The following is a 20,772-nucleotide window of genomic DNA, read 5'->3' on the forward strand; positions in this document are numbered from 1 at the left end:
AACTGAAGCAACACTCCCACCACGGTGGGCGGGAACTTATCACAGATCCCTGCTGAGAGTGTGGGGGGAGGTGGAAGAGGTGGACAGGGTAGGAATTCGTTTACTGTCTTGACCATGAACTTGCCTCCCCTCCCTGATTTCCTTACAGTTACTGGCTTTAATCTGGCAGGGGAAGGCTACAGGGGGTACTTGACTCTCAGTATCTTTTAAGAGGTATTTTTGTCTTTCCATTAGGGCAGTCAGAGCCTGGCACCACCTGCCTAACCCATCTTCTGCTTCCCTAATGCTTCTGAGCTTGTCGACTTCATAGTTTACTCTTTTGACCTCACCTTGTAGCAGTAATGATCATTTGAGTAGAAATTCCACCTGTTCACAGCATGTGTGATGATGTATCTCTACCTGATACCAAGGAGAGACTGACACATTCCTTGCAGCCAGTAACCTGCATCATTGCATGCTTCTGTTAGACCTCTGTCTGGGTTTCCACTTTCATCTTAGCTGGTACCAGGAGCTTGCCCTTTTGCCAGGTGGAGACCATTATACTTGCCCAAGACGCTATATGGTTTGTAGGGGTTTGGGGATGAGGTTTTGTGGATTTTTTTCATCCCTCAAGTGCTACTGGCTGTGTTCCACAATCATCATTGACCTTATCTTGTTCTCTCACTCTTCTGTATATCTTTTCATTTTTGTGCTTTAGTACAACCAAGTCATCTGGGAAACCTAAAGGTTCAGAGTGTTTCAGCCTTCAAGTGCCCTGCTGTGCTCTAGGGATACAAGAATAGGGATACATTTATTTGGCAACAAAAGTGAGACCCTTGATTCCTACCAAAAAACTTTTTCTGGTTTTAACTGTTTTTACTAACCATCGACATGGTTCAAGTTCCATCTATTAATAGGTACCACATATGATACATTAAACATAAAATAAAGTATTTTATAACCACTTGGTATTTTCATAGATACCAACAGTTTATCACTTTATGCTTTGAAAACCATATTTTAATTATTTAGCTTGGTCCTTATTTGAAGAAAAAAAAAAATCAAATAATTTCTACAGACCTTTCCAGCCCTTCCACAAATAAATAGGATAAATATACATCACCCAAATAATTACACAACTATTTTAGTACACTTACCCTTGACAATTTTTACAAACATAAGAATTCCACTAAACCCTTAATCTAAAGATAATGAAAATCAGCCAGAGGAAGACAATTTAAAATGCCATAAGGGACAGGATCAGGCTCCATTCCGGTTTGCCTGCAGAAGATACTTTTCTAATATCACCCTTAACTTTTCTTTTTACCAGTTGTGGGCACATGAGAATGATGTATGTTCTTCTACCTAGCTGCATTCAATGTATTGCAAAGTGTCAAGCAGCTTTACATACCTAAGAAATATTTCTTTCTGAATAAAACATTAAATAAGAACAACAGTTTCTTAATCATGAGTTTACCTTCCTCATGACTGTTCTCTCGATGATCTATTTCCCTAGAATGCTTTAGTATAGGTATTGTAACACATAGTAAGTATAATTATCTTGTTTCCAAAATGACAACGAAAAGCTACTTCTTTTTTCAGCACTACACGCACATATAAATAAGAAAAATGTTATTCTGGTATTAACTCCCTTTTTTTTGACAGATCTAGCAAGCACACTTTTCCCATTTATATTTTCTGAAGGCTCTTTAGTAACATGCACCTTCTTTACAAACCATCACCAGTACCATTTTGAACATTCCAAACTAGATTACAAAAGAAAATTCTCCTTATTTTTCAGAGCCAAATATCAGAGAAAGTAGTTTGTCAGATATGTTAACAAAATAACAATTGTTATTACTTACACTGTACTGCATATGATGCCAAGACTACAGCAGAATTAATTGGGCATGACAACCTGGAAAGAGAACGAAGTATTTTTATTTAGACATAGAATGAATAAATGTATTGTTAACAATGCCTCTGAAATTAGCTCAGTACATAAACACTCATTTGTCTTCAAAGAGTAAAGCTAGTTGCTGTGTAACTGCTTCTTAAGTGAATGGAATTAACTAGTCATAAAATGACATGCTCATATTCTTGCTGGATAGTTATTTGGGAAAGCAAAAGGAGAAGGTATGTTTATGGGAATCTGGACATTATTTTAATAGCTGCAGTCCTGTGTATTTAAAAGTAGATAGAAACACTAAAATTAGCCAAATGCCTAGGGAGCTAAGACAGTTCAGGTCTCATAACTAAAACTAACTCCATAGAAAAAAACTGCCAATATCTATAAAGGCAAGTTGCATGTGACAGCAAATACTCTAATCACTTGTTCTCCTTCTCTTTTTAAAAATACATGAACACAGAGGAATCTCAAGCAAAGGAACTACTGGGTATATGCTCACCATATATGGAATATAGCCCTGAAATAATGAGAAATAGCCTCATGAACTGTCCTTTGTTACTCACTTCTGGTTAAAGCACCAGACAGTGGATTTTGTATACCAGCCTGACACCCCATGCCTTGCGTAAAGATCTCTCAGGTTAACCTTTTACCTGCAAACACACAGCATCTCCTACAGCTTATTCACAACAGACTTCTAAACTGTTCTTACTGAACTGAGCTATGCCAAAATTTGTAATGTTTCAAAAAGCAATGTGTTTTTCTTTACAGCAATACTTCATAAGCTACATTTTTATTGCAATGATGTGCTCAGGAAAAGGTTTGGTTGTTTTGAGGGGATTTTGTTGTCATTTTGGTGGCTTTGGTTTGGGTGTTTTGGTTTGTTGGTTGAATTGTTGATTTTTTTAGAATTTGTTTTGGTTTTGTGTTTATTTTTGGGGGGTTGAGGTTTTAGTTGTTTTTTTTTGTATTTAGAGTTTTGAGGAGGCTTGTGGAGGTTTGGGGGCTTTCAGTTTTTTGTGGGGTTCTTCAGTGTTTTTTTTGTTGTTGTTGTTGTTGTTTGGGCTTTTTTGGTGGTGACTTTTAAGAAAAAATAATTGTACAAAAATTGAAGAGTGCTCCTTATTACCTTCCTTCCACAATATCAGTCTTCAACTGCAGGAGAATAAGTGCCTAGAGAAGATTTTTAAAAACAAACAAACAAACATACATTTATCTTTATGTTTAAAAGGTACAGTTTACATAGTTACATGGGTTAGTTTTATTAGATTTCCAAGCAAACTATGCAAATACGTGAGAAAAGCTTAGTAGCATTTATAAATATGCAATCACACACCCACTCACACACAGTTTAAATATCTCTGGCAGTCTGTACTAAAACTCCACGACCACAGTATTAATGCCACAATTAACGTGACAAAAAAATGAAACCATTACAGAACTGATCTCTCTTACTCTCAGAATTCATCTTAGATGTAACTTAAAAAAAACACAACAAATTAAACCACAAAAACTGAAACTTCAAACCAAAACAACAAAAAAATAACAAACAAAACAAACCCACAACACACATTTGCCCTCCACCACCCCCACCACAGTCTTGCTCTTATTAGTATGTTCGATCCACATTATTTTAGAGTGACACGTGAAGGACCATAAAGGGCATGTTTTTGACTAATTTCAGTTTAAAACTGAACAACAGCTTGCAACTGCATGACTAGTAAAAATCAAAACAGTTAATAGCTGGGTTTTGCAAAGTCACTGAAACTACAAATAATGAAAAATGGTTACAAAATATCTGGATTGATGGATGTTGTGATTCTGAATTCCAAATGACGTGCAATAAACAAAATAAAATATTCAGTTAAAGCCTTGTGACAAGTAACTTTAAATTGCTTATAACTGATGCACCCTACCACCATAGATACTCAGAATGCTGGTTAAAGAAGAAATGTTTGAAGTTGTACTATAAATTGAAGTGCAATAGATCTTTACATGTTACAAGAAATGGGTGAACTAGAAAACAAGAACTGTTATCCATTCTTTTCAAAACAAAATGAACTCCCACCCTCCACATCCTGGACATTAAAGTCTACTACACAGGTTCAAAATTGACTCAGTGTTGATACTAAAACTTTTAATGTAGACATTAGGGCATGCAGTAAGTTTAACCACTGAACTTCCCTTATTTAATCGATGCTTTGCTTAATTAAGGGGATCTTATAAAATGAAGTAGGAAAGTATTTTAAAGCAACAAAGAACTCAAAAATTAAAAAAAGAATCCCAGGTACAAGTAAATCACTGGCTGCCTGCTACATATGCTCTGGCTGCACTTTGTGGTTATAGGCTGTGTACAGAAGAAACCATTCATTACAAGCATGTATCAAGCTGTTTAATTCCGAAACAATACAAAGAGCTATATGAAATTATCTATCTAGTAACCACATTTTGTGAGATGGGGAAAGGAGGACATTACACATCTTACGTTCACAGAAGGAAATATCAAACAAGTTACCTGGTTTGTTCCGTGTTGAAGAGTGTTAGGATCAGTATAAAAAACCTTACACGAAAACGAAGGGTGCAGGGAAAACCTCCTGCAATATGTTAGAAGAGCACATAATGTTTTTTATTTAAAAAAAGACCAAGGTTATTCTTTCTATATTTACAGAAAAATTATATGAACAACCACACAGAAATTTCATGTGTTTTTTTCTCATGAAACGTAAAAGAAATCACAAAAAGCCTCTCCTGATTCCCAACACCAAATATAAGAAGAAAATTCTCTCAGAAACTTTGATGCTTCCATTTTAAGTGCTACTTTACTTACAAGGCATTTAGTTATCTTTACTTCGATAGGATAATAGCAGAGAAAAAAGACAATTTATATTGAAACATCTCAATTCGGATAATGGTGTGATTCTATCTTAAATATAACAGAAGTTCACCATGTAATTCCATGTACAGCAGAATAAGAGAGTTGAAGAAACAGCTCAAGTTTCACATCACAAATTGGGACTCAACATCACTTGGATCTCCTAATCTGCTCTCTGGTGAGGGTTATGTTGGCCAGTCTGTCTTTCTTGGTAAGTATTCCATATTACCTAAAGCTGTTTACAAACAAGACCTACTATGCAGGCACCTAGAAGCATGTGGTGCTGTTTTTTAGTAAAAACAAACTTATTTTTTATTTCCTTATTCCACTTGAGACAAAAAATCTGCCAGAATCTACACATGAAACTGGATCCACTCACTTCCCTCAATCAAAATCTCTTTTCTTTATCATCCCTATCAGGGGGAATTTACTGGCACCATGATATGCCTACTGCTTTCACAGACAACACAGTTCAGAAGCCAGGTGTAGATGCTATTCCAGCATCATCAAAGCTAATGACCTGTGAGGTCTTACTAGCACTCAGGCAGCAGCAAGAAATGGACAAGCAGAGATATGACTTGCTTTTAAAGAAAATCTACCATCTGCATGCACAGATTTACAGGAATTGTATTTATTCTAGTCACAACAGCACAGAAAAGCAGGAGCATACAGCCACAACCAAGATACTAAGAAAAAAAATCTGACCTTTTAATTGTTTTCTAATAGGTTTGCTGGGTTCAAGCCAACGCTGTGAAATGAAAAGGTATTAGATGGATTAAAAATATTTACAAACAAGTACTGTTTATTTATGTGTGCATGCAGTATACACACCGATACCTGCACACACACACACATTTATTATTTACTATACTTACAGGTGAATCTAATGGAGTTTCATTTTGCTGTAAACCAAAATACTCTTTCTCCATCACACCCAAGTGGTTACAGGTCATGTCCAGCAAAATGTGTCCAATGTCTTGTTTCTGAAAACAAGAACATTTCAGAAGTTAATTTCTGCAATACTAACACAGTTTAATTGAAATAAATTTATTAAAAAAAACAAAAGTCATGATTAAAAACAACTACTAGTTCACTGTTTCAGGCTCTCAGAAATTAGAACTTCATTCTAGCAAAAGTATGATTTTTTTTTTAAGTCTGTTCTTTCAAAAATACTTTAGGCATGTGAAATCTCATGGTATTAGCTGACATGAACTCAAGTCCTCTGCGTCATTCCAATAATTTAATTTTAAACAGACGTTTTTTCTCTAGACCACAGTCTTGAGAAACACTGCCTTTCCCTAGAGCTGCAGCCTGCAAGGGTAGTTTACAGCCACATGGGGCTGCTCTGGCCCCTGCCGTCACACCCAAAGCAGCTCACTCTTTCTGTATCTATTGTGGGGGGAGGGGCAGGGAACTTGGAGGATGCAGAGCTCCAGCCATAAGATTCTGTACTTCGGTTTCAACTTCCACCTGCCCCCAGTCACCGTTTAAGCACTCTATTTTCTGTTTAGATGTTTCTCAAGACAGGTATCACAGTACCGGTGTAACCGGAAATTATACTGACAGCAGAGTTCCACAACTGTAAGCATGGTATAAATTTTCCCAAACTGTGCCATGGCATTGTAAGAAACAGATTACCCAACTTCTGTCAAGGAACACTGCAAATCAATTCTACTAAAGAAATCTAACTGCATAAAGAAACAAACAAAAAGCCCTCAATAAGATTGCAACCCTAATTATGCTAACCCATAACAAATAGCTTGCAAAGTTGTATGGGATTTTAGGGCTAGAATTTATAAACAAAATTGCTGTACAGAACAAAAAGCAGCCCGATTTTCTCGGTACCTTGTCTATTCAAAGAAATCACATCATGACTGAAACTGCATTTTTGTGGATGGCCCCTCTCAGTGCATAACAGTGCTCACTTAACAGCACAGTATGGTATTAATTTCTCTTGGTCTAGACCTTGTTTACCACAGTATCACAGTATCACAGTATTATCAGGATTGGAAGAGACCTCATAGGTCATCAAGTACAACCCTTTACCACAGAGCTCAAGGCTAGACCATGGCACCAAGTGCCACGTCCAACCTTGCCTTGAACAGCCCCAGGGACAGCGACTCCACCACCTCCCCGGGCAGCCCATTCCAGTGTCCAATGACTCTCTCAGTGAAGAACTTTCTCCTCACCTCCAGCCTAAATCTCCCCTGGCGTAGCTGGAGGCTGTGTCCTCTTGTTCTGGCACTGGCCACCTGAGAGAAGAGAGCAACCTCCCCCTGGCCACAACCACCCCTCAGGTAGTTGTAGACAGCAATAAGGTCACCCCTGAGCCTCCTCTTCTCCAGGCTAAACAATCCCAGCTCCCTCAGCCTCTCCGCGTAGGGCTTGTGCTCAAGGCCTCTCACCAGCCTCGTCGCCCTTCTCTGGACACGCTCAAGCATCTCAACGTGCCTTTTAAACTGGGGGCCCCAGAACTGAACACAATACTCAAGGTGTGGTCTAACCAGTGCAGAGTACAGGGGCAGAATGACCTCCCTGCTCCTGCTGACCACACCATTCCTGATGCAGGCCAGGATGCCATTGGCTCTCTTGGCCACCTGGGCACACTGCTGGCTCATGTTCAGGCGGGTATCAATCAGCGCCCCCAGATCCCTCTCTGTCTGGCTGCTCTCCAGCCACTCCGACCCCAGCCTGTATCTCTGCATGGGGTTGCTGTGGCTAAAGTGCAGCACCCTGCACTTGGAGCTATTGAACCCCATCCCATTGGACTCTGCCCATCTGTCCAGGAGGTCAAGGTCCCGCTGCAGAGCCCTTCTGCCCTCCAACCCGGTCACATCTGCCCCCAGCTTAGTGTCATCTGCAAACTTGCTGATGACTGACTCCATGCCCTCATCCAGATCATCTATGAAGATGTTAAACAGGATGGGGCCCAGCACTGATCCTTGAGGGACACCACTAGTGACTGGCCGCCAGCTGGATGTGGCACCATTCACCACCACTCTCTGGGTCCGGCCCTCCAGCCAGTTCCTAACCCAGCACAGAGTGTTGCCATCCAAGCCGCGGGCTGATAGCTTAGCCAGCAGTTTGCTGTGGGGGACAGTGTCCAAGGCCTTGCTGAAGTCCAGATAGACCACATCCACAGGCCTCCCCACATCCACCAAGCGGGTCACCTGATCATAGAAGGAGATCAGGTTGGAGAGGCAGGATCTGCCCTTCCTAAACCCATGCTGGCTGGACCTGAGCTGTTTGCCATCCCTCAGGTACGCTCTTATCACCCCCAAGATAACCTGCTCCATCAGTTTCCCTGGCACTGAGGTCAGGCTGACGGGTCTATAGTTCCCAGGTTCCTCCGTCCGACCCTTCTTGTGGATGGGGACCACGTTGGCCATTTTCCAGTCACCTGGGACCTCTGCAGTGAGCCAGGACTGCTGGAAAATGATGGAGAGCGGCTTGGCCAGCTCAGCTGCCAGCTCTCTTAGCACCCTGACATGACAACAACATTAAGGTCATGTTCAGAAGACTACTTGATTAAAACAGGGTACCACACTGTTGTAGTTGAGTGCTTTAAATAGCAACATATTTCATAGTTCTTCCTTATGTCACTCCTATTAAAAACATGGGAAAGGAAGAACAAAGATTCAAGCAAAAGACAGCCATTTGGCTACCTTATTTTGGAGAATGGAATAATATCCAACAGTTCCCACTGCTAGAGCAGAACTCCTCAGTGTTTCAAGATCAGGCTCCAGAGGAAGGTAAAGTAACAGCTTTTAGTTACTGGACTCCTGGAAAAGCTGTGCCAATTTTTCTGGAGCAAAGCCACATATGGAGAAAACACCATGGGCATCACTTCATTGTCTTGTCATGTATGAGATTACTCTTTCCCTTCTAACAATGTGTCATCTTGTTTAACTCTCACAACAAACAACTGAAGTCTCACAATAAATGCAAGTCTGCTTGGGTCTGTAAGTCTGAGAGTCATCAAAAGCACCCAGCACTGTCCATGCATGTTCCTACTCCACTCCTTTCAAACCAGACTACTGTTCCTTTGAATGCTAAAACCACAGCAGTGATCAAACTCTTTTTTTTTTTTTTTTTAAATAGCATAGATTCAGCTTAGAAATTGAAATCTCAGGACCAGGCAAGGACCACATGACCAAGTATTCCTCATCAGACAAAACTAGGGTATTGTGCACCTGCCAGGAAGCTCTGTTCAGCACCATCAATGAGGTGGGCTCTGCTATAAAGACAGATTTGCTGTCAGAGATTATCTGTATGTGCACACAAGAGGCTCCTATAAAAACAGCAGCCCTTAACCCTCTGAAATAATGGGCATTTCCTGACACATGTTCATCTTCACCACTGTTTTTTTTCTGTATCTACAATATTTATTTCCCCAGGCCTGTGTTTTAATAAGCAGAAAGTTAAAAACACTTTCAAGTGACATCACATAACACCAGTACAACGCCAAAACATAACTGCACATTTATGGTGGATACTTCTGACATGAGCTAAATGAGCAACTGTGACCAAAAGCTGTAATTACAGGTGTGCTAGTTTGAAGCAAGCTAGAACATTTTGGTGAGAAGAACTAGATTACAGGCTGCGAAAGGAAAACAATGGTGATGTCTACGTCCCTCAGAAGTCTCGCTAAGGAGTTTGGGAAGAAGAAATGAAAACACTAGATAACACTCTTGCCATTTTTTCACTCACTCTGCCTTGGGCTGCTGACTGAGCTGCATCTCCCTAACCTCACCTGCCATTTGGCCTAACCCCCTTTGCTTCTTAACCTCTTGGACAAACCTCTAATCTTCCTTGGGACTGGGGTAAGGTTGAGAGGGGCAGAGGGAAGGTGCAGGGGTGGTCGAGAGCTCCTCCTGGGGATTCAGGTTTCTGGGAGGGGAGTTGTGTTTCTGTATTACCTTTTACCTTGTATATTTCTGTATATAATTGTATATACTGTAAATATCTGCTTGTATATTGTGCTAGCTGTAAATAAATAGCCTCATTTATATTCCCAGAGCTGGCTGAGACTAGTCTGGGTATTTTCTAAAGTGTGTGGGGGTGGGGAACACCCAAACCATCACTAATTTTTTTATTTGGCTCCCCAACGTGGGGCAAATTAATTTTGAGTGATTGTTAATTAACTCTGTGAATCAGAATGAAGCTAACGAAGCAGCTATTTTACTTAGTGGGGGCTATTGTGTGGCCTGTTTTCTGTTTTCTTGTGTACAATTGGATCAAAGCCCACATTGTTTATTTCATGCTTAATGTAGTTTTTAAGAAGGTCAAAGCTAAACTTACAAACATTTTCTGGTCGTGGGGCAATCTCATTCTTGGGTATGCTGGTTTTAATGTCACTGAAAATATTACCAGTAACACTACAGGGGTATTTACCAATAATTTTACAAGCAATCAAACTACAGCCTTATCTACAGCATTGACGAGGGTTATCTTACCCAGAACTGAGATGCCAGACTCTTGTTCAGAATTTTATTCACATCAAACTGTGGCATTTTTGGTGTGAGTGATCCTAGGTCTTATAATTTTTGATTTTATAATACTTTTAACATTCTGTGTGAAAAATTCGAGTGCAATGCCTGTAAGAACTAGGAAACTCTCTGCATCCAAAATGAAAGATAAACAATCCACCAATCCAAACAAAAACAAAGATAACTCAGGGGCACAGAAAGGGACAGCCACTACACCTCCTTATCCAGATTCTGGGAAAGCTGCCAATACTCCTAGTGGGAATGATAACACGGCAGGATTGGCAGGTGTCCCAGGAGTACAGGAAAATTATCAAAGCCAGGATGTACCCATTACTAATAACACTAGTAACACTAACTCAGCCAGTTCGAATCCCCAGCCAGCAGACAACCAGAACCCTTCTAGCTCTAAGGCAGATCTGAACTCACAGGCCCCAGTTCAGAACCCCAATGATTCAAACCATCCAGTAGACTTGTCAAAGTCTGTTGCTGCGCAGGCCATATTAGCACGTGCTAAAGTGAAAGCAAAGACACAACACTTGACAAAGTGTGATTCAAAGGAGGATGTAAGAGAGGGGACCTCTGGTGAGCAAGAGGAGGAAGAGGAGGCATTTAGTCAGCGGGACCTAGCAAACATGCTTAGATCCCAGTACTCTGATGAGAAGAGCACTGTGAGTTTGGCTGCCAAGAAAGAGGATGGTTCCAATGAGTTTAAGAGTGCTCTGAGGAAAGTTCTGTTTCTAGACCAGGGACAAGCAGATCAACAAGAGGAAGAGGAGGACGATGACATCCAGGACTCCAACGATCCTCTCAGAGAGGTCAGGGAAGTTAGAAAGGAATACTCAAGGGAATCAGGTGAGCCAATCTTAAGCTGGCTAGTGAGATGCCGTAGCATTGGTGCTAATGCCCTACAGGTAGGAGACAAGTCTACCAAGCAGCTAGGACCACTCACTAAGGAGAGTGGAGTGGACAAATACCTAGCAAGTCCTCTTGGTAAGGTTAGCTTGTGGACACACCTCCTGTTGGCTGTGGCTATGAGATATCCTTCCCAAGATGGTCTGCCATGGGCGGCCAAGAAGAGAAACACCACTGAGCAGGGAATTAAGCTTCTGAAGGAGTTTCCTGTGAAAGATGTTCTTTATGGAGATCATGGCACACATGAGCCTGATGACATTCCTCTTGGAACAGGTCTCGTGAAGAAGCTTATTAAGCTTGCTCCTTCATCCTATGCTAATATCTTGGCTAGCAGGTTTCTATCAAGGAGTGATAATGGAAGGTCTTTCACTGTTGGTGAGTTCACTGACCAGATGAGACAGATAGAGGACAGCTTGTCACATTCTGCCATAATCTGTGCCATAAAAATTCTAGGTACAGAGACGAAAGATGGCATTGAGAATGGCATTAAAACAGCATAAAAGAACTGAAGTAGGATCTTAAAACCTCAATTTCCAATCTGGTAAAGGATACTGTCCCTGCATCATCTGAATGGGTGCATGTTTTCGCCATCAGGAACAGATGATTACCTCCTGCAAGGCAATTCCAGCCCAGGAGGAGACAAATTCCACCTAGACATCAGCAATCACGTGCGTCACTGTGGATACTTCTGCGGTGAGAAAATGAACAAGTGGGACGGTCAACCTACTTCAAATCTTTCAGAGAGTCAGGGAACTGCAGAGTGGCAGAAACAGAGGCATTGCTGCCAATGCCAGAAAAGTAGCTGTCACTTCTTCAGCTCCCGAGAGCAACTGTAATTATTCCAACAATTGCAATTTCTCTCACAACAACACCAACCATTGTGTACAACCCACACGCCATGTTCAGCATTAGGGGTGCCCTGCCTCCAGCCAGGAGGAGGAAAGGGATATGGAGAAAACCGAATCTATTGGAATGTATTCATTAGGTGGCCTGGCAGTTCAAAAGTTTGGAAATACAGGGCTTGAGTTCAGACAGGTGCTCAGTGTACTTTATTGCCATCCAATTGCAAAGGGACAGAGTCCATATCTATTTTTGGAATCACTGGAGGATGTAAAGACTTAACTAAGTGGCAGGCTGAGATAAGTTTAACTGGCAAATAGTGGAAGAAACACACTATTGTAACTGCTCCTGATGCACACTGCAGTCTGGAAACTGACTTTTTGAGACAAGGTCGTTTCAAAGATCCTAAACCTCACAAACGGGCTTTTGGAATAGCATCTGTAGAGATTGACGATGGTAAAATGAAATTGTCCATTAGATCTGAATTTTCAGATGAATCTGCAGTTGTGGGACATCATGACATAGAGGATCTGGAGGTGCCAACTGCTATTCAAACTGTACACTACAGGCAGTACAGAACTAACCGTGACTCTTTGTTGCCCATTCATCATCTGACTCGTCAACTAGAAAGTCAGGCTGTCATTGAGAAAGCTCATTCACCTTTCAACAGTCCCATCTGGCCTGTGTGCAAGCCTAACGGAGACTGGAGGCTAACAGTTGATTTCCGTGCCCTCAACAAGATGACTCCACCCATGAGTGCAGCTGTGCCAGACATGCTGGAACTCCAGTACGAGCTGGAATCAACGGAGGCTAAATGGTATGCTACCATACACATTGCTAATGCTTTCTTCTCTATTCCCATAGCAATGGAGTGCAGGCCTCAGTTTGCATTCACCTGGAGAGGAATCCAGTACCAGTTCAACCGTTTGCCTCAGGGGTGGAAACACAGCTCAACCATCTGTCACTCAGTCATCCACAATGCACTGGAGAAAGGTAAAGCTCCAGAGCACATACAATTCATCGATGAAATCATTGTGTGAGGCCAAACTGCTGAGGAAGTCTTCGAGAAAGGTAACAAAATCATTGACATTCTGTTGCAAGCAGGTTTTGCCATTAAGAGAGACAAGGTCAAAGGACCTGCCAGAGAAATTCAGTTTCTGGGAGTGCGGTGGCAGGATGGTCGCCGTCACATTCCTCAGGATGTGATCAACAAAGTCTCCACCATGGCAGTTCCCACCAATAAGAAGGACACTCTATCTTTCTTAGGTGTGGTGGGATTTTGGAGACTACACATTCCCGGTTTCAGTCAGATTGTCAAACCTCTACACGATGTGACTCGTAAGAGAAACAATTTCGAGTGGGGATCTGAACAATAAGCAGCCTTTGATCAGATCAAGCGAGAAGTAGTCCATGCAGTGGGCTTGGGACCCGTGCGATCTAGTCCAGACATTAAAAACATTCTCTACACGGCTGCCAGTGACAATGGTCCAACTTGGAGTCTGCAGAGAGTTCCAAATGAGACATGCGGTCATCCTCTTGGTTTCTGGGGTCGTACCTACAGAGGTTCAGTGGTGAATTACATGACAACAGAGAAAGAAATACTAGCAGCCTACAAAGGAGTGAAAGCAGATTCTGAAGTGATTGGAACTGAGTCACAATTGCTTTTAGCTCCTAGATTACTGGTGTTAAACTGGATGTTAAAAGGCAAAGGCTCATCACCGCATCATGCCACAGATGCAACCTGGTCTAAATGGATGACTTCAATAACCCAACGAGCACGAATGGGCAATCTTGATAGACCTGGTCTGGTGGAGGTGATCACCAACTGGCTGGAAGGCACAGACTGTAACAAACCTCCAGAGGAAGCTCCTCCCTATGGTGATCACTCTGATCAGGAAAAGAACTATGCTTTGTTCACAGATGGGTCCTGTCATCTTGTTGGCTGAAGTCCTACCAGGAGAGTTACTGAAGCGAGAGATGGAGAAGGAGAATCCAGTCAGTTTGCTGAGGTAAAAGCTGTCCAACTTGCTCTTGTTGTGGCTTAACATGAAAATTGGCCTATCCTTTACCTCTACACCAACTCATGGATGGTAGCCAATGCTCTATGGGGTTGGCTAAAGGACTGGAAGAAGAATGGTTTGCAGAGGAAAGGAAAGCCTATTTCATGTCTGATCTATGGCAGGATATTGATGCACGACTGGAGAGAATTCCAGTGAAGGTGTGGCACGTAGATGCACACATGCCTAAGAGCAGAGCCACTGATGAACACCAACACAACCAGCAGGCAGACCAAGCTGCTAAGATTTCTCAAGTTGATACCAACTCTGATCTTGACCTTGATTGGAAACACCGAGGTGAACTGTTCTTAGCTCAGTGGGCCCATGAATCATCTGGACAGCAAGGCAGAGATGCAACATACTGATGGGCTCGCGATAGGTCAGTTGGCTTATCCATGGACGCTATCACCCAAGTCAACCATGACTGTGACATTTGTGCTGCTATTAAGCAGGCAAAGCGAATCAAGCCCTTATGGTATGGTGAGAGATGGTCAAAGTACAAGTATGGTGAAGCCTGGCAGATTGAATACATCACTTTAGATCGATCTCATCCTGGCAAGCAGTATGTGCTAACAATGGTAGAGACCAGCACCGGGTGGCTGGAAATATATCCAGTTCCACATGCTACTTCACGCAACACCATTCTTGGCTTGGAGAGACAAATCATGTGGAGACATGGAACTCCAGAGAGAATCGAGTCAGACAAAGAGCATGGTATTGAGTGGATCTATCACATACCCTACTATGCACCAGCTTCAGGGAAGATTGAGTGCTACAACGGTTTTGCTGAAAACCACCCTAAAAGCCATGGTGGGGTGAACTTTGAAAAACTGGGACAAACATTTAGCACAAGCTACCTGGTTGGTAAAAGTAGAGGTTCTATAAACAGAGCAGGACAATCGACTTGATCCAAACATAGACAGTGATAAAGTTCCTGTTGTACGTGAAAAGAATCTGTTGGGAAAACTGTTTGGGTATTTTCCTGCTTCGGGGTGAAGGGAAACCTGTCCCGAGGGGTGGTGTTTGATAACGGTCCTGGTCATACCTATTGGGCAATGCAGGAGAATGGTGAAATCCAGTGTATTCCACAGAGAAATCTAACTTTAGGTGAGAGAGCCTAAATTCAGGGTGTATAATACAAGCTCCTAGGAGATTTCTGTTCTAGGTACCATCGGTGTCCAACAATGAAAGAATCTACGGAAGAATCTACAGTATGTGAGCATGAAGCCAACGTCACACTCGGAGTCCCCATTTCTCATCTGTGAGGAGACAAACTGTTCTGAGCTTTTGAATCACCTACATCTGAGATAGCTGGAATTAAGTGTGAACTGAACTTGTAATATTCATTAGTGTAAATTTTGTTTTAGATGAGACAGTTCTGAGCAATACTCTGAGTGAAGTAGACAGGGGTAGAAAGTGCTAGTCTGAGCCTAGCTAGAATGTTTTGGTGAGAAGAACTAGATCATAGGCTGTGAAAGGAAAACAATGGTGATGTCTACTTCACTCATGAGTCTGCTGAGAAGTATAGGACCAAGAAATAAAAACAAAAATAACCACTCTCACTTGGGCTGCTGCTGGGGAACTGGCTAGCTGCATTTTACTCTCTAACATCACCCTCCATTTTGGACTAATCCACTTTGCTTCCTAACCCCCTGGCTGAACCTCTATTCTTCCTTGGGACTGGGGTAAGTTTGAGAGGGGTAGGGGGAAGGTGAAAGGGTGGTTGAGAGCCCCTCCTGGGGGCCTCAGGTTTCTGGAGGGGTGTTGTGTTTCTGTATTAGTTTTTTTACCTTGTATATTTCTGTATATAACTGTATATACTGTAAATATCTGGTTGCATATTGTGCTAGCTGTAATTATAAGCTTCATTCATATCCAGAGCTGTCTGATTCTAGTCTGGGGTGATTTCTAAAGTGTGGGGGGACAGGGAACACCCATCCATCACAGAGATGAACAACAGAAATTGTATATTAATGTGTTATTCCTTCTCTTATACTCTCCTTGTATTCTACAGATGTATATGGAAATATGTAAATACACAATAATACATGTAGTACATAAATATTCTTACATACATATAAAACATACACAAACCAAAAGACTAATTTTGTATATTAGAATGAAAACCATCTGTTACCTATCAAATCACTTCCATTTCAATAATATCCAACAGACAAAATTAAAAAAAAAATCAGTCTGTCAAAAGAACTGTAATTAACACTTAGGAAAACAGTTTTAAGGTGAATTTTTGAATCTCCTATAAGAAAGCATTGCAAGAATCTGTGGTATCGAACAACTTTGCTGTCTCAGCAAAATGCTTCTTCTCAAATAGGGGCAAATTTGATCGAACATGTTACCATATACACAAACACACTAATTAAATTCAAGCACAGTTCTTCTGCATGGCCACATGACTTTACTGAAAATTACTTAAGGAGGAAAGTATTTTTTTCTTTCATTTAAAATCAGTAATGAAGGTTATATTTACAGACTAAAATACAGTAAAAACATGGAGTACAAGCCTCTCCTGAAGCATGCAAGTCTGAACAGAACGTGTCCGACTCAGTGACACCATCTTTACTACTTACATCATCTTAGCATTTCATAAAATTTGTACTAACATCACTACAACGAATTTACAAGACTTCCAGCCCTTTGATAGGAGGAAGTGCCACATTCAAATCTAGTCCCTTTAAAATACAAATTACTCATTCACAGCTGATAATGATGACTAGATCTACTTTTTTCATGATGCCCATGTCATACAAGAAGACCTGTTCCCAGATATCACCTGCATGCCACAAGTTTATAACATTTCAGTTGGTTGATTAAAAGAAAGTTAAACCAAAACTTTGGAAAACCATTTCATAACCAGTAATTCTGCAATTTGTAATGGCAAAGATTTCAATCTCTGGAAATCCCACGTGTTCATGTTTTTAGGGTTCTATACATGACCTTCAGCTTTCAAACAAATTCCTATGCATTTTTTTTAAAAAGTGATTTTGCAACTTACATTGACTTTGAAGCTTGTACTGAGCCATCCAAAAAGTAGACATTACAGATGATCTCTGATCGAGTTTTCTCTTTTGGTATTCTGATGCTCGTATGTTATTTTATCCTTCCCCACCAAAAGCTCGTAAATGGGAGTTCATAACTATTGCTGAATAACCTATAAAACAAAAATTATGCTTAATAACAGTTCTTATAATTCACTGTATTTCATTCATGTTTTTTCACAGAAACCCACAACCTCATGAAGACCTCACCGCACCTCAAATACCTACAGTAAGAAATGCTTTTTATAGAAAAGGATATGAGTAAAAATTGCACACTACAAACTTTAACCTAAGTACATAAATAGAAGAGCTTCTGGTGTTCTAAACGAGATCATTCTAAGAGTCACATGGTACCTCCTGCAATGTCTACTTATGTTTAGGTATGTCTGTTGTCTTAGTTTAAATGAGTAAAAAAACAAACACCAACTATAAAGCAGAATGACAATGTCAATAGAAGTTTTTATATCATCTGCAACAAGTAAATATCTCACCCCCTTAAGGATTTCTACAGATTTTCTGTATTTACTATATAATAAAGCAATTATGTTTACTTTCAAAAAAGAGTTGTTATTGCAAATCACTTCCTGTCAAATTGTTTCAGGTATATAAATAAACACCATATATAAGGCAACTAGAATTAACATTAGAAGCATGTCAATGTTTTAAAGCCTAGGATACATTAATTCATGAAGCCAGAAATGTATATCTTAGAAGATTTTTTTTAAAAATGCTCATGAATACCAAAAACTCCAAAAAACAGTTTTCACAAATTAAAAAAAACCCACACCAACAAAGAAAAAGCAAACCAAACAAAAAACCAACCAACCAACACCAAACAAAAAACCAAACAAAAATTCCCACCCCACATCTCAGAACCCCCCACCAAAACAGAAAAGCAACCATTCACTGAAGTAAGAGATGAACTAAATATAGTCCAGTCTGTAAACATTTCAAGTCTCTCTTTACTGGATCAGTTTACCATTAACATCACAGTTGCCAAGCAGAAGATAGTTTTACAGATTACTTACCATAACAATTACCGAATCATTCTAAGAGGCTAGCTACAAATAGACTTAGATAATATTAGTATTTTCTAGATTGCTGGCCATGCCAGACAGAAGGATATCAGGACTTTTTTTGCAATATCCCCTTATTTGCATGTCTTTCTTATAGCATAGGCTGGCTTTTCTTGCACAAGCAGCTAAAGAAACCAAACAACTTAGAATAAATATACCTTAATAATTTTGAAACATCTTATTTAATCACACTCACTGCAAAAGGCAGATGTGAAATGGCATGACAAACTGTGAGACACAAAGCCAGTATATACAGTGCAAAGGCAACAAAGAAGAGCAGTTATCCATCCTCCCTTAATGATATTAATCTAGATTTAGAAGCAGCTAAAACAATTCCCCTCTCATAGAAAACCCAGAATTCAGATACACAAAAGTACTCTCATACTTCTTTCATCGGCCAAGTGACAGTTTGTTATTGTATATATATCAAAACTCTTCATTTGTTCATTTATTTAGCATTTTTTTCCTACGAGATCAGCAGTGTTTTCCTAATCTCTCCCAAAAGTTTGGTGTTAGGGTGTTTTTTAAGAGGACGATAAAAAGAAGAGGTGATCTTTAGGTCATTATTTCCATACAGACCACTCTAGAGTGGATGATAGAGTGGATGTAGTCTACCTTGATCTTAGCAAGGCCTCTGATACCCTCTCCCATGACATCCTAGTGAGCAAGCTCATGAAAATATGGGAATGGATGAGCAGACAGTGAAGTAGATTAGGAACTCGTTGGCAAGACAGAGTTCAAAGAGTGGTGATCAATGATGCCAGGTCCAGCTAGAGAGCTGTAACTAGTGGAATCCCCCAGGGATCAGTGCTGGTCAGGTGCTGCTCAATGTCTTCATCAATGCCACTGATGAGGGCACAGACAGAGTCTGCTCAGCAAGTTTGCTGATGACACCAAACCGGAAGCTTGGCTGACACAGCTGAAGGCTATGAAGTCATCCAGTGAGACCTAGACAGACTGACAGCTAGGCACAGAGGAACCTAATGAGGTTCAACAAGGATAAATATCTGGGAAGGAATAATAAACTGCAACAGCACAGGCTGAAAGGTGATCTGCTGGAGAGCAGCCCTGTGGAGAGGGACCTGGGAGTCCTGGTGGATAACAAGTTATCCATGGGACAGCAATGTGCCCTTGTGGCTAAGAGGGCCAATGGGATTCTGAGGTGTATTAAGAGTGTGTCCAGTAGATTGAGGGAGGTTCTCCTCCCCCTCTACTCTGCCCTGGTGAGACCTCATCTTGAGGTTTTGGGCTCCCCAGTTTAAAAGAGACAGGGATCTGCTGGAGAAGGTCCAGCAGAGGGCTACGAGGATGATTATGGGACTGGAGCACTGCCTGATGAGGAGAGGCTGAGGGACCTGGGAATTTTTAGTCTGGAGATGACTGAGAGGACATTTAATAAATGTTTATAAATATCTGAGGGCTGGGTGTCAGGAGGGAGCGGACAGGCTCTACTCACTCACTCCCTATGATAGGACAAGGAGCAATGGATGTACGCTGCAGCATAGGAGGTTCCACCTCATCACAAAGGAGAACTTCATGACTGCAAAGGTCACAAAGCACTGGAACAAACTCCCTGGAAGGGCTGTGGAGTCTCCTTCTCTGGAGACTTTCAAGGTCTGTCTGGATGCATTCCTATGTGACTTGAGCTAGAATACAGTTCTGCTCTGGCAGGGTGTTGGAATTAATGATCTCTTTGCGTCCCTTCCAATCCCTGACATCCTGTGATCATGTGAACAGGCTGCACACAGTTTTGTGGAGTCTCCCTCTTTGGAGATATTAAAAACCCACCTGGATGTGTTCCTGTGTGACCCTGCTCTGGTAGGGAGGGATGGACAGGATAATCATTCAAGGTCCCTTCCAGGCCCTGATATTCTGTGATTCTGTGAACTAGGACTAACAGGATTAACATACTGCCTTTCATTATAAAACCAGAGAGATAGTTGGCTTTTGATTATAGTTATAGTTGGTTTTCCCGGCTAGTTCATCACAGTTTTCATTGTTTTAATATCCCAGGTTATGTGCTGGATGTCCCAGCTGAAATTCATCACAATTCATCACCTGCTAGTGATCAATTTGCACTGAGTTGACAGACAGGAACTTGGAACTCCTTGATTTTTACAACTCTATGAAGAGTCAAACCAGTAACACACAGAGTTCACGGTTTGTGTTTATAGCATGCAACGAGCCTCAGCTAATCATGGAAACTGTGCCAAGGCTGGATAAACAGCTGAGTGTTTGGACAGCAAAATCATTAGTCAGCTGGAGCTCGAATAGCCTCATCAAGCTCCAGGAAACTACCACTGTCTGGGAGTCACAAGCTTTCCACTTCACACCTACAGGGCCTTCACCACTACTCTGCAGACAGCAAACTGAAAGAGCTATTTACAGGTGTTACACCCACAGGCACCAGCCTAAATAATTTGTGTGTTTCTATCTTAACATGCCATTACACTCATAAGTCCATAAAGAAACAATTTTGCAAATCCTAAAGATCAAGAGAAAGAACAGAAGAGGTGAGCAGCCGAGGTTTTAACACCTGTCCTACTACTTTTATTCCATATGTAACCTGTGTTTAGAGTTGCATT

General features: G+C 41.2%; 1 protein-coding gene across 1 annotated transcript in view; it reads right to left on the minus strand.

Moving 5' to 3' along the window:
- Positions 1-20,772, minus strand: part of PTPN3 (protein tyrosine phosphatase non-receptor type 3) — a 169,995-nt gene that overhangs the window by 112,275 nt on the left and 36,948 nt on the right. The window contains 9 exon segments of the mRNA XM_064150026.1: positions 1,845-1,897; positions 3,015-3,058; positions 4,401-4,435; positions 4,438-4,479; positions 5,463-5,505; positions 5,633-5,740; positions 12,583-12,589; positions 17,075-17,147; positions 17,150-17,224. Coding sequence (XP_064006096.1) covers positions 1,845-1,897; positions 3,015-3,058; positions 4,401-4,435; positions 4,438-4,479; positions 5,463-5,505; positions 5,633-5,740; positions 12,583-12,589; positions 17,075-17,147; positions 17,150-17,224 — 480 coding nt within the window.

This window comes from Pogoniulus pusillus, chromosome 10, assembly GCF_015220805.1.
Source record: "Pogoniulus pusillus isolate bPogPus1 chromosome 10, bPogPus1.pri, whole genome shotgun sequence".
In the NCBI taxonomy this organism is placed as follows: Eukaryota; Metazoa; Chordata; class Aves; order Piciformes; family Lybiidae; genus Pogoniulus; species Pogoniulus pusillus.